We start from the raw sequence: 14,446 nt of genomic DNA, 5'->3' as shown, positions 1-14,446 counted from the left end.
AAACAGCCTTTCAGATCCATCTCCATATGGTGCTTTGTAAATCTTCTGGAACGATGTAATTGCTTATTGACTGGCAAGCTGTCAAAAATGTTATCAAGGGGGTTCAGCCATTTGACAGCCAGAGCTTTCAATAAGGGGGGAAAAGTTTAAAATATATCCACATGGATGCAGGGGTGACAGAAATGCATTTAAAAGAAATATGATTGATTATCTGCAGGGGACCTGATGGGTTGACTCTGTTTCCTTAAAGGGAGCCTTACCTACCATTTCACCATGACACCATGAGGGCAAGGTCAGCTGAGGTGGGCATTGTGGAAGTGGCCATAGCCAGAGCAGAAGGCAGGATCACGGGCCAGCACAAATGACAGGATTTAATGGAACAGTGCTCTAATCTTGCGCATGAGCTGCCTTCCACAAAATGAGGTATTGACTCAGACATGGGGAAGGCATTCAGTCAAGGAGCGGAAAAAACAGAACTGTTTTCCTGGCAAGGTAAGGGACAAGGTGGTGACAAGGAGGGCAAATGCTGACAGCCTCTCTGACTTCAGTCGTATTGCTTTGCAATTAACAAATATATCAATTAATAAATATATGTTAAATACACATGTACGTCAATCACCAGATTTGAACTCAGTTGAGTACTTGTTGTCTATCCTAGAATAATCCTTGTAAAAATGCTTTAAATGCCTTTTTTTAGTAACACTGTGTTACAATTTCATTGTTGACAACTGCACATTCATATACTGTAGCATTTAAACACACTTTGTAGTCCACAAAGCAAGGACATCTACTTACAGTACATTTGAAAAAATGTTGTGTATGGTTTCAGAATGTACAGGTGTTTCAAAACATAGATGTTTATTTTTGCTTAGTATGTACAGGTATAGTTATTAATATTACTCAGCATAAAGTTTATTGTGATTACTTATGACCATTTTGTTCCATCAATGACAACCACTGAATCATTCAAGATTAGACTTCAGCTTACGTACAGTACACTAATAATGCAAGTCGTACATGCAGTCATGTGTAGCATTTACATTTTAAACATTGAAAGGAAGGCTGTTAACCTTAGTCAATCTTTACATTTGCTTTAAAAATAATACAAAGCTATGAGACATTGCTGGTGCATCATCTCCACTATTAGACTGTGCCAGTCGCTGGCCCTGGCATTTCATTCTCAAGTGGTTATAAATGCATAGATGCAAGCCAAGTGCAACAATGGGGGAGAGGTCATTGTTTGGTTGAATGCTTGTGTGCAAAAAAACCCAAAGGCATCGAATTCTGATGGAAAACAGCACACAGAGGAGATACAAATCTGTTGCGTGTCACTGCTAAGGGAACTAAAACACCCGTGGCAGAAAAAGCCTTTTATTTATTTTTTTTCAGCTGGGTCTGACAGTAGAATTCCTATTTGTATATTTATGCCTCCAAGTTATATTCCCACAAAAGAGTAATCTCTTTCAAATGATAGGATTTAAGACATTGTACACATTCTCCTTTCACGCTATGGGCAAGGTATATAAACAGAGGTTGGATATCCTGCAAGAGAGTGTCTGGGAACAAAAAGAGATGGACACCCACAAACATATTTATGCTGTACATGCATCCTGAAACACAAACACTCAGGCATGGGCAGGCATATCTGCACACACTTTGGATGGAGAGCACACATGTTTTCATTTCTATATTTTCCCAAGAACATATTGATTTTTTGTTTTCCTTACATTCAAATTATTTATTAGAATCCATGCATACAAAATTTCCTCAAGTAATACTGTACTGTATGGGAAAACACAATTGAAAGAAAGTTTACAAAGCTAAATACTGTACATAACCACAATTATTTTTACACTGCATTAACACGTGTCACTTCTTTTGTAAGCAATAGAAATTCTTCAGCATTTTAAATAATGCTGAAGTTAATTAAAGGTGAACGCAGTCATGCTTTGATCATATATTGATCCTCTGTAGGTAAAGTGAAATGAGGATGAAGAGTGTTTAACAATACCCTTATCATAGACTTAATGCTATTCCAAAGCAATTCATCTACCTGAAGTTACAATGCCTGCTGACAAAGCCAATGTGATATGGTATTCACAGAACACCTTATCTATGCTTCCAGGCTAGAGTGAACATCATTTACATTCGTCAGCCTTGGGTGCATCGTATATTATTCATTTTTCTTAATAAAGTGGTCAGATAAGGCCACACTTCAGTTCATTACAAGCTACAGGCCTAATTCCTGAATGAATTAAAACTATATATAAGTAAATTCTTAGTGTTGGATATAGAAAAAGAAGTGTTTTTTTATGTTAGGTGATGTAAGCTCTGCAGTAATGGATTTACATTAGTAAAAAAGAATATTGTTCTTTTTTTAATTTAACCCACATTTTGCTCCCTGTTACTAAATGTTTCAATTGACTATGGTAATCCCAAAACTGGCATCAAACATGTCACTTATTGTAGATCAAAGACTGCAGGGAAAGACTATGTGTACTCCCAATGGGATATACACTGGTGAAAACACTGGCTTTGTCTCCTCCATTATTTTCTCGTGCATTAAGGAAATAGACCCTTTGATTCCTTGCATGCCATAGCTGTGCTATGGCCCGTGGCCTTTATTGCATTGTGAGGGCATTACTTCCACAGATGAGCATTTGGACCAGAAAGCTGCTCTGGCTTTATTATTGCCTTTCATAATTGAAAAGAAATGGAAACACATCAGCATCAATACAGTTCTGGGACACATTAATTGGGATAAAACCATCAAATGGCTCTTAAGTATCTTAAATGTGACTTTTTAATAAGATTATGTGGGATCTGCCTGAAAGCACTGCTGGTATTATTGTCCTTAATTTCTGACAATGCTGGGACCACCCTGTAGAGAGGGTGCCTGCTTGTAAAATAATTCCCTATTTAGTTAATCTTCTCTACTCCATTTCTCATTCCTTTACTAAATGAACAATATCATCCTATAGGTTGTCCTTAACTACATCCTTATGCCAGTGATGTTAGTTAATTAGGCACTCAGAAAAAGCATGAATTATTAAAGTTAGAAACAACTTGTATGGCGTATTTGTTTCACTCTCCCTGGACAGCATCTATAGCCTGGCAGTGGCAGCAGTTTCAGGCTGCTGCCAGATTGGTCACTATGGCAACAATTCCTCAAAGCCAGGCATCTGACCAGGCATTGCAATTCATCTATTGATACATTTCACGTATGGGTGTGACACAATTTCTCTCACAGGTAACTGGCAGGTACAGGAAAACAGATAAACATACAGTACATAAGAAAAAAGGGTACACTTTTGCATCATGAGTTCTTGGTATAATTAAACAAATATTTCCATACATAAATATATAATTAATTCTCTTTACAATAGAAAATAATTAAATAATATCCAATTACTGTGCAAATCCGTATCTATTGATAGATGTATCAGCTTTGCTCAACATTTAACTAATGGAAAACTGCTTTCAACAGCTGAGTGTAAGATTACATGCTGCATGTTTTCCTTTACCAAAAGAATGATTTCAATGCTGTGCGTATACATATACTGTATACAGTTATATCTGTGTGTGTATGGATATGTATATAAGCAGTTCTTAATGTATCAATGCTTTTCACTACTTCCCATTAACTATGTAATCCTCTACAAATAAAATGTTATTGTATCTTTTCTTTCTCAGAAATTGAGTCAATTTCTGACTAACTTATTGAAGTTATTCAGGGATCTTATAAATGTGATAAATGTTCTTTCTGAGTAATACCTTTAGTCTGTTGAAGTGAAATTGTGTTAAATGTTAAAATGATGAGGGATAGAACAACTGTTTGAGTTTTGAATGTAAAGATATAATGTGTGAAGGTTTTTCAAAAGTGGGGCAGAGAAGGACACAGGGGAACACATCTTGAGGTGTTAGATGGATATACAGTAGGAGAAACAAGGAATTACTGATTATTATAGGCTAAATCAACATTAACAAAGAAAAAGACCTACAGTACCAACGAAGCTGAACACCCCCCACCCCCCAAAAAACTAATTACTTTGACATAAACAAACAAACAAGACTAGATAAGAACAGACTTGCACATGTTTGTTAACTATGTTAAATTTGTTAAAATGTTAGATGGATAGCCACATATTTAAATACTATTCCCCAATAGCCACGGCATGCTCTTGTAATTGTATTAATGGGAATGTAACGTGGTTATGAATTAGCATTCATTAATATAACACATTTATATTCATAAAGGCACATCTGTTAGTCAGATAATTGTAAAATAATGAACACATAAATATAGTAGATTTTTATAAAAGTTATACTTTTATCCAGTCAATATGGTGTGAAAGTACAACCGCTGGGCATTGACAGAACAATTAGGGGACCCATTTTTCATTTTAAAATTTTGTTGTTGTTTTTTATCCAAAGAGGAAATCTAGAACAGAAGGTATGTCTTGATAATTACACAGCCTACAAAATGAAATCCTTCATACATTAGCTAAATTAATCATGAAGCTGACCAAGCTTTAATTAAATTAATATACATCCTTTTAGATATTTGTCAGGAAATCGTCTTATAACAGATCTTACATTTAGTTAAGGTTTTCTCTAACTCTCACAAACATTATTGGAGGAGTAGTTGTATTAAACAATTAAAAACTGCAGGAAGCTGACAAAAGCTCTCCAGTTTTATATACTGAAGTGCTGTTTTTGTGATTATAAAGTCTATGATCAGGGTTTACACATCAGAGCCTACTGTTTCAGTGAGCCCCTGGCTAGATATGACATCTCCAGTGATTACTAAACACAGAAATTGTGGAAGCTGTGTGTGGGAGCTTGTTCTGGGTATATAGTAGATTATATATAAAATTGAAAGAAGCAAAAACTATATAATGAAATAACAGATCCATGGTTTCTTTTAGAGTAAAGGTGGACACCAGCTTGAAGGTGAATATAATTTAAATCCTGCATCTGATTCAATGCTCATAGAGGCATATGTAGGGAGGCAAAATAGATTGTGCATTAGTGCAGTAAATCACTCAGTCAAAACACAGCTAATGCACTGAAGGTCCTTATACCAATATATGCCAAAGACCAGACTAGTATAGAAACTTCCTGTAATATTGTATCTCGGTGTTTTGTCAGCTTTGGGAGTATTTGCATATCTTTTTTTTTGCTTCAAAACCATGACTGATGCCCAGTGCAACATAGTAGATATCTGTACAGTGATACCAGAATAGAAATAGTTAACTGAGGTGAATTCAGCTATGTGGGCCTATTGCACAAGTCAAAAGCGATTAATTCCTCTTCACACCTAAGGCTAGGAATACTGATTGATTCTCAAGCATAATATGTCTTCCATTTGATAAAAGCAATGTGGATGTCCATAAAGGTTACAAAACATGATGAAGAAATGACTCCATTTAATACACTGATGGGAGCACTGATGCTGTGAAAAAGAGCTCATACTACAAGCTGCATAATTGTACTACTTTTGAGAGTTATCTGTCTTACCAGGGATATTAAAAAAACCCAGAAGTTTTCTTTAAATGAGAAATCAGAAAAATTTACAGCAAATAAAAATGTTAAAGTTTTTTAAGTCAATTACTATCATAATTAGATGAATTGATTCAATTAATTAATGAATTCTGTTTTCGATGTTGACAGAGAATGTGACAATCCTGTTGCAATATTAGCACAGAATTAGGACATGCAGTAGGTGGTACTGTAGTGTAGTACTGGAGGTGGTACTAGCAAAATTACAATATAATGAACACAATTTTAATCTGCAGCATTTAATTACAATTTTGTTTTGACCATTGCATTTGTTGTTGTTAGGCTTTAGAAATTGTGTGCAATTAATTTTAATTTTAACATATTTTGAGGTTTCCACTGTTTTCTGATTCCTGTCTTACAGATGATATGCTGTACTGAACACATCCAGAATAATGAACTGACTTTTAAATTGCATGTAATTTGTTACAGATTAATTTGGATGTCTAGCATTTCTAAATACAAAGACATAAAGACCAAAAAACAACTTTCTTGTTTTATGAAAACATCGAGAACAACTAAATGAGAGGAAAGTTTAATTTATTTGGATACCTTTGAATCTTTCAAAGCTTTTGTCGAAGCCTTTTAGCAGTTTAAATGTTAGTGAATTCAATAAACTGAGCTTTGACATTTAGTGCCTTTTATGCCTGAAAGTCATCATTTTTGCTGACATTTTGACATTTTAAAGGATACTAGATATTTTATATCAAAAAGGAAAGCACATTAGACACCAACAAAACAATTTAGAACACAAATTTATACTTTTTTCTAACACTCCAACATTTTACATGCCTAAGTCCTCACTGCATATATGTTTTTTATTTTTTGTTTTTAACACCTTTTTAGAAAGTAGCAGTGTACATCATTGTTTTTTTTTTTTAAATGCAGGTTCCTTACCTGTTGGGTATCGCTCAATGACAGGTAGGTCGTCCACCTGTAGCGTGGCATTGCCACCACTCCTCGTGAAACGTACTATGTGGTACTTTCCGTCATTTACAAACTTTGATGTTTCTTCAATAGTTATGTCATCTGTTCCAACATTAAATACAACTCCAACATTCCCCTTTTCCTGTAGAAACAAAATAGAAAAAAAATGATTTAGTGTTTAATTGATTATTCACTACAAACAAAGCTTTCTACATACAGTACTAAACACATGCGTGTTTAACCTTATTATAATTGTTAACGATTAGCAGTCACCAAAAAAATATAATGAACCTCAAGACTCCAGATTCTGTACACCCATGTACTGTATATTTTTTATTCCTTTTCAAAAATGGTTCCAGTTTCTTATTTGATCCTGACTGAACAATTCCTGAAGAAGTTATAGAATGAAAGTCTGCTATGCTTACAGTATATTTGGAACAGAAATTGGAAATATTTCAGAGGCATATCTGAAAAAGCAGTCTGATACTATATCTGTGCAATTTTAAAAACAGAGGGAACTCTTAGAGATGGCATTGCACAGTAAAAGAAGAACCTCCTGTTCTGTACAAGAACATCCTACATAAACTTGCATGATGCAAATGTTAACATTTACTAAAATAATTTCATTCCTATTTACAATGCCTCTTGTTAGTTGTGCTAAAAGACTTCCATTTTTGTTCCTGTTATGCATCATGAACATATTTCCATACATACTACATGTTGCTGTTATTTGCTTTAGGGCTTTTTAATTCTGTTTGAGCAAACATTAACCTTCATTTGAGATACTGCTTACTTGTTTAATTTGATTACTACATAGCCAGTGGACACCATGATCAGATATCTACTAATTATATTTTAAAGAATGGTGTAGTAATTGAATTCCATAATTTTGGCTGCGTAATGACATAATGAAATCTACTGGTAATTTGTTACCCTGGTTAATATAAACCAACCATCATGTCTCCAGTTCTAAAATGACTATTTTTGGTGTACTGTAGTATTAAATATTTTGAAAAAAGTTTCACACAAAAATAGTAACAAGCTTTAATAATATGCCATATTCTACATAAATGAATCAATGTAAAATACTCCTGGAAATTAAAAATGCCTACTGTGTACCTTGAGCAATCCATGTGATGTTAAAACCATTGATTTAAATACAGTATTTCTTTTAATAATGAGAATTATTCAAAAAGTGTTAAAAAGATGCATGTTTTAATGTTCTGTAGCTATTAAGTGCCTGAGAATGTATATTTTCCAGACACACTATATTAGACTATAAGTGTCTTTTAGTTGCATTTGTGTTGAATTTCATATGAGGTATTGCTGCTTTATAAAGCTGAAAATGTAATCCTGTGAATGAAAAAAAAATCTCATGGTAGGGTAGAAGTTTTTTTTATTTTTAGAACTTCAGATGTCAGCTCATACTAATTAAATGAGGTTTCAGAAAGTGGGAGGTGATGTGAATTTCCAAGCAAATAAGAACTGTTAGCAAGTTGTCTTTCCAGGGACAAAAAAAACAACCCAAAACACTATATATAAATCACAGGACTACAAGTTTTTGGTTTGTTTTTCTTCTTTTGAGATGGAAATCCATTTCTATCTTTCTGTATGACACTAATTAATTTTATAAGGGATGTGCTGTAGTTTACAAAAACATTGTTTGCCCTTCTTTAACTATCTTGGGGTTCTAATTTTTACACATCTTTCCTTGTACTCAGGTCCCATTGATATAAAAGTCAAACTTATGAATAGCAAATCAATAAAGCGATGTCGAGTCTGCTGCATGTATACTCATAGTCTAAACAGATTCATCATTTCCTTCCCATGCAGACGTTTTGGGAATCTGTAATGTATTATACAGCTTGTCATTGATTGCAATTAGCTGAAGCCAACTGGAAGAAATGACTGCAATTTGTGATTAAAAGTGACTCGTCGAGCAGATATCAACTCAAAAGCACAAGGGATTATTTTCTAAACCTAGAAGAATGTTAAAGAGAAAATATACAGTATGTATTGATCATTTTTGTCTTATCTACAACATACGGTATACAGTATACTGTACGTTCTTTAGATATACAGTATTTTCCATGTTTAATTCTGACCATTTTCAATTTTTTCTTATAATTCACTTAGTCAAAGAAATTGCTTACAATAAATGCTGTCATTTTTTACCTTATTTTAAAAAGACTTCCTAAACTATATTAGTGACAATTTTAAAATAATATTAAAACAGTCAGTATCATGTGTGAAGCCAGTACATGCTACACAACAGATATTCATCGATTGTGTTGGAAAATTTACGTGGGGTATCTTGGTCCAAGACACTGGGTAACTGAGTCAGTAGAACATCAGATTTTTAATCCAAGAATCAAAAGCTGAAATCCCTGTGAGTCAACTTCCTTAAGCAAAAGGAAGAGATGTGCGGCTGCTGCCTTATACAGTAGCTCTCAGATCATGGGTTTGATTCTAGCCCAGGGTTTCTTTAATAGGTAGTTTGATTGTTCTCCACACGTTCATGTGAGATTTCTCTAGGTGCTCTTAATTCTTCTAAACTTCTATACACTGGTTAAGTTCTTTGGTATCTCTAAATTAAGTATGTTCTGCGGATATTTAGGAGAAAGTGTAGTCTCACCTTGCATCCTAGAGCTCTGGGACAATCTGCAGAATCTCATGATCCTTAGCAGGAATAAGAGACTGTCTAATGATTCATGGATGGGTATCCTGCTCCATTTCTCATTAAAAGGAACTTCCAACAACTGACAATTGTATGTGAGATCCACATTTTTTCCAAATCATTCATTTTTAAAATCGTTTTCTTCTTAGTCAATTTTGTATGCTTACACACATATTCAGAAACATGCATGCATATTTCTGTAAATGTTTAAGCACTTTCCAACCAGAGAACGTTGCATGTTAATTGGCAAAATTAGTCTGAAATCTGGACATATGCTTTATTGTTTTACCTTTATTTAAATTCTGAGCTTGTGGCTTTTCTGACATGCAAAAATTCCTCATACAATGTTTTGATGACATAATTTCAATTCCTAGAACCATGATTAATTATCTAGAGGACTGAGCTGCTCCAACAAAACCCCCTTAAAACACAACTGCTAATCGAGACATATGGTTGGAAGCACCACAAAGCAGCGTGCTGTATGTGCTTATCCACTCAGCATCATTTTGTTACTGTATCAAATCGGATTTTCTCTCCTAATGTGCAGCGAAGCACTTATCTGATTAGCAGTCATCTATATCAAACATCTTTTAAGAGCCAAAAGCTATCATGATTAAACTTAAAATTTAGCTATCTTACCCACAGTACATGTTTTTACTATACCTTCTTCTTAAATGTGTTAATTAAAAGACATTACTGTAACACCACTAAACAGTTAGTTTTAATATAATGTTCTCATCTATTTTGATAATTACAAAATAACATATACTGTAAACACACAGATACACATTTATCCTAACAGGGAACTTTGTATTTTATCCCTATAGTCCTATCCAGTACAGAACAGTAGAATGGTTAGATTAAGCAACACTTCCTAAATTAGATATATAAAACACATCTTTTACAGTATAGAGTAACTGAATTATGAATATTATTTTATGCCTCTTCTGTAAATACTTTTTAAATTAAATACTATTTTAATTTAGAAAAAATATACAACTTTTTTTCTAGGCTTCAAAGTACTGTATTGTAAATGTACCATCAGCCAGCAATGTCCTTTCAATTATTAACTGCCAAAGACTTTTTAAAAGTGAAACAATTTGAAACTAAATACTTAAAAGTGAAACAAATTTTTATATCATTTAAGAATCTAAGAACTTATGTTGGAGTGATAAACCAGCAGCCAAGGAATGGAAACTGATTGCTCCACTTTAAGTATACACTGAACATATACCAATATTACACATGTTAATGTAATCCTTTATCACAGCGTGCAACTGGAAAAGTAAGAGAACACATTTCCCATTTTCAGGACAATGTATTAGTATAAGTACTTATTGAGCTGCTTTTATTTAAAGAATAATATTACTGAAAAAAAATAAAAATGTTATAACCTAAGGTTTGGTCTATTTACTTAAACATTAATCACTTAAAGCACAAATTAACAGGAACCCCTGTGAATGATCTTAAAGCACAACAAATTAGTAAGAATCACTGAGTGATTTTTCTTTAAAACCAAATTAATGCTCACAGAAGGGGCCTGTGACACAGAGAGATTTCAGCATAATGGTAATTGCATCTCTGCCTTCATTTCAACACCCATCACAATGTGAACATATATTCTTCCTTCTAGGTAGGAAAGGATTTGAAGGGCAGCATGAATTTAAAAAAAAAATAGAAATTCATATTAAACAAATAACACCATTATAAGATATTTAAGCATTTGGTTGATTTTATAGGTAAGGATGCCCAATTAGCGCTGCAACAATTTTGTCTTTATCTACTGGGGGGTTATTTGGGACTAAACAGAAAAAATATGTCTTCTACTGCATGATATTTATTATGGAAACATTGTTGTTTCTGTCTTTTATCTGTAAATATTACTGCTGTGTTAGAAGTAATACTAACTCTGGCTATACCATAAACCACCACAGTTTGGTATAATGAATTCCAATGGGATTTCCTTACAAAGGATTATGCAGTAGGGGGCATCTACTACCAAGCAGTGTCAAATGCATAAAAAGACTTACTAATTCATACTTTTACGACTCCTTTAATTGATGTCAAAAGAGAATTTAGTGGCTACAAAGCTAATTAAACCACAGTTTTAATACAATCCTTCAATGACCCTTTAATAGCCCCCTATGTCCTGTTAATGAACACAATGGCTTTTTTACATATCATCTTAAGTTTATGGAAATGATTTTCTAATTAAAGGAGGAATTTCTATTTAATCATAAGAAGAATATGTTTATTCATCCAAGGTATTTTGTAAAAGTAAGTCATACAAAGTCAAACATTTATAAAAAATAAAACCTCAACCCAATCCATTAGTAAATCAATAATCTCCAGGACATGCTCTTAATTTTCAACAAGCTATTAACATATAGCATTAAGAGAGCACTTTCCATATGTATAGGTTTTATTTATAATGATAAAATTGATCTTATTAATGGCAAGACTATTATTCAAGTTATTACTGAATGCCATCTACTGTATATCCTTCCAGCCTATAAGTAACAGAATATGATCAGCACCTATCATGAACATACGAGAAGCAGTAGCAAAGTAACTGAAGCAAGGGCATTTGAAAACATTTTGAAAAAAAAATTGCAATGTATTTTGCATCTGCATTGCCTTATCTACCCTGTGCTCACAGTTACTGCACTTATGTAAAAATTACACAAAGCAATGTGGAGTAAGAAGACAAAACTCGCCAGACAGCACTGTCTCTCAGGTATAAAGCACTGGTGTAGGGAATTAATGGAATGACAAATGCGCCTTCCTTCCTGACCCCCTTACCATATGAGAACTGTAGTTGAAACCTGCTGAATGCCACTTCAGAAGTCCCACATTTTTCTTTTCTAGAGCTCCCTGAGTAAATGGGTTTGCTCTACAGAGCGTGCCTAGGATAATAAATATCCTGCCTGAACAATTAATAAGATCCTGCCACTAATAAAGGTGTCTGATTAATTGCTCATCAAGAAGAAATGGATTTAATTAGGTAGACCTCTGTGCCAGAGAACTGTATTCCACTCATGCTCAACGAGGAGTAGTCACAACCATCATTTTTTTCTTTCTTGCATTATAACAGTCGGAGAGTTCAGCTGACCTGAAGCACAGAAACCATGGAGGTATTTCTACTAGTCTTTCTCATCTCTTCTAGTCTCTCTTCATGCTTTTCGTTGGCTTTTGACCTAATTTGGTAGGACTCAGAGTTCCTATGTGAAACTTTGCAGAGCTAATAGTAATACAATAAAACAGTAACACTTCAAGGGCTGTGCACATATTCCAACATTGTACATTTCAGTCGCTAAATAAATCCACCTTTGTACATGTGGTTATTTCAATGAGGCCCTGTCAATTACCTGGAAGGGGTTCAGGAAATGTTTGCACCAAGAAGAGTGAACTGAGGGCTGGTACTGCATATACTTCACATAATCCATCAAAAATCTAAGAGGGCCTATGAGACATTAATAAATGTGGGAAGTGAGAATGTCTGTCATCAACACCATTTTTTGAGGAAAAAAAGTGACATATCTCTGTATTTTGCCAAGGGAAAGATATATGTTTTATTTTGCGTCCAGTTTTTCCGTGAAAGAATGCGGCTGACAAACAAGACCGGGTACTGCATAACAAAAGGCATTATGAACCCAGAATATTCTACTTTTGAGACAGGTGAAGAAAACAAAAACAACGAATTCAAAGTTAACCAAATTAAAGTTAAAAATAGGTTCAGACTAAGTTTCAGTTTTATAGTTACCAATATAATCCTATCAAGGTAGGGCCACTGCAAACACCAGGGGAAAAAGGAGGCTTTGAAGAAATCATTTAAATTGATTAAAAAAGAGTTTTGGAGTGATTTGTTTTGGAAGAGTTTTGTTTGAAATCTGTGATATAGAACTGTTTCAGAGCCTCTCTATTTTTTTACAAGTCTCCACGAACATGGTAGCTAAGGCAACATTCTAGCGCTGTAATGCCATAGGCTCAAAATACAGTCCAGCTATTAGTCTATTGAACCACATCTCATGAACATACTGTACCATCCATCCACTTTCTAAACACTTTATCCGATAAGGGGTTGTGGTAAGCGACAGGTGCAAGACAGGATACACTGAGGACATGATTCCACACCATCATAGGACACACACAGCTAGCCCGTTATCCTACCATTGTGTTTTTGGACTGTGGGACAAACTGGAGCACCCCGAAGTAACCCACATGGACACAGGGAAAACAACAAACTCCATGCAGATAGCACCCCAGGAATTGAACCCATGGCAGTGCAGCGAGACAGCAATGCTAACCCTTGTGCCGCCATGCCACCCAATACATACCAACTCTATCTTTATTAGTGTACTTAAATAATAAATGAAAACAAATCAACAATGCTCGAAAGATGGTCATAAAGAATACTATCGGAATTGCAATCAAAATATGCACACTTTAAATTGACAAGATTTTTTTCCTAAATTATTTCAGTGAGTGATAAACTGTAGTATTAAAGTGAATAAAATTTCCAGTGCCAAAAGTTTAAATATTTCTGTTTGCTATTCTAAAACAAGACACCTCATAGGACACCTCTATGTTGAATAACATTGTAATTAATTATATATAACAATTTCTGATGCAGTGTAATATCTAATAAGGCTATCAACATTTCCTTTTAAACTTCAATTTGTTGATACTTTGTATCTTTTATTAGCTGTTAGTGTAGCCCTGCACCAGAAAAACTCACAACACAATGATTAGGAGAGATTGTGTTTTTCTTTACCCTTAATGTCTTTCTTACTTCTTACTTTCTTACATACACACTTTAGTCCTAGTGTCTTCTTACACAATGGATATTGCACATCATTTTGGAGGTGTTCTCATAGTCCATATGCTTAGCATTCCTCTGTTCTATTCACTACTTTTATTCTCATTGCACAACAATGTGAAAATTGTAAACAGGTTGAACAGTACTGACACATTTACTGGTATAAATCACTCTTTCATTAGAGATGTGCTTATTTAACTATCATTTCACTTTGAAATATGTACCATTTGTTTGAATATATTTTTATAGTGATTGTTTCATTAATTGCATATTATTCTATTTTTATATATTATTCAAAATACACAATACTATTGATAAAATTACACAGAGTTAAAAAAGCCATTACACTTCATAAAATGTCATACCACTGTTGCCTTACATACTGTACATTATTTACATACATCATGCATGTTGACAAGCTTAGTGGATATATTAGATTTCAAAATAAAATACAACTCTTCTGT

At 34.0% G+C, this 14,446-nt stretch overlaps 1 protein-coding gene across 18 annotated transcripts in view; it reads right to left on the bottom strand.

The window, feature by feature from the left end:
- The window catches only part of nrxn1a (neurexin 1a), a 349,008-nt gene that overhangs the window by 55,504 nt on the left and 279,058 nt on the right, over window positions 1–14,446 (bottom strand). For all 18 annotated transcript variants that reach the window (XM_088934356.1, XM_088934360.1, XM_088934363.1 and 15 more), the window contains one exon: window positions 6,457–6,628. In XM_088934356.1, coding sequence (XP_088790482.1) covers window positions 6,457–6,628 — 172 coding nt within the window. The remainder of the gene's footprint in view (window positions 1–6,456; window positions 6,629–14,446) is intronic.

Source organism: Atractosteus spatula, chromosome 15 (assembly GCF_055471065.1).
Source record: "Atractosteus spatula isolate fAtrSpa1 chromosome 15, fAtrSpa1.hap1, whole genome shotgun sequence".
Classification (NCBI taxonomy): Eukaryota; Metazoa; Chordata; class Actinopteri; order Semionotiformes; family Lepisosteidae; genus Atractosteus; species Atractosteus spatula.
The sequence above is the reverse complement of the archived record's forward strand: the minus strand, read 5'-3'. Positions and strand labels throughout refer to the sequence as shown.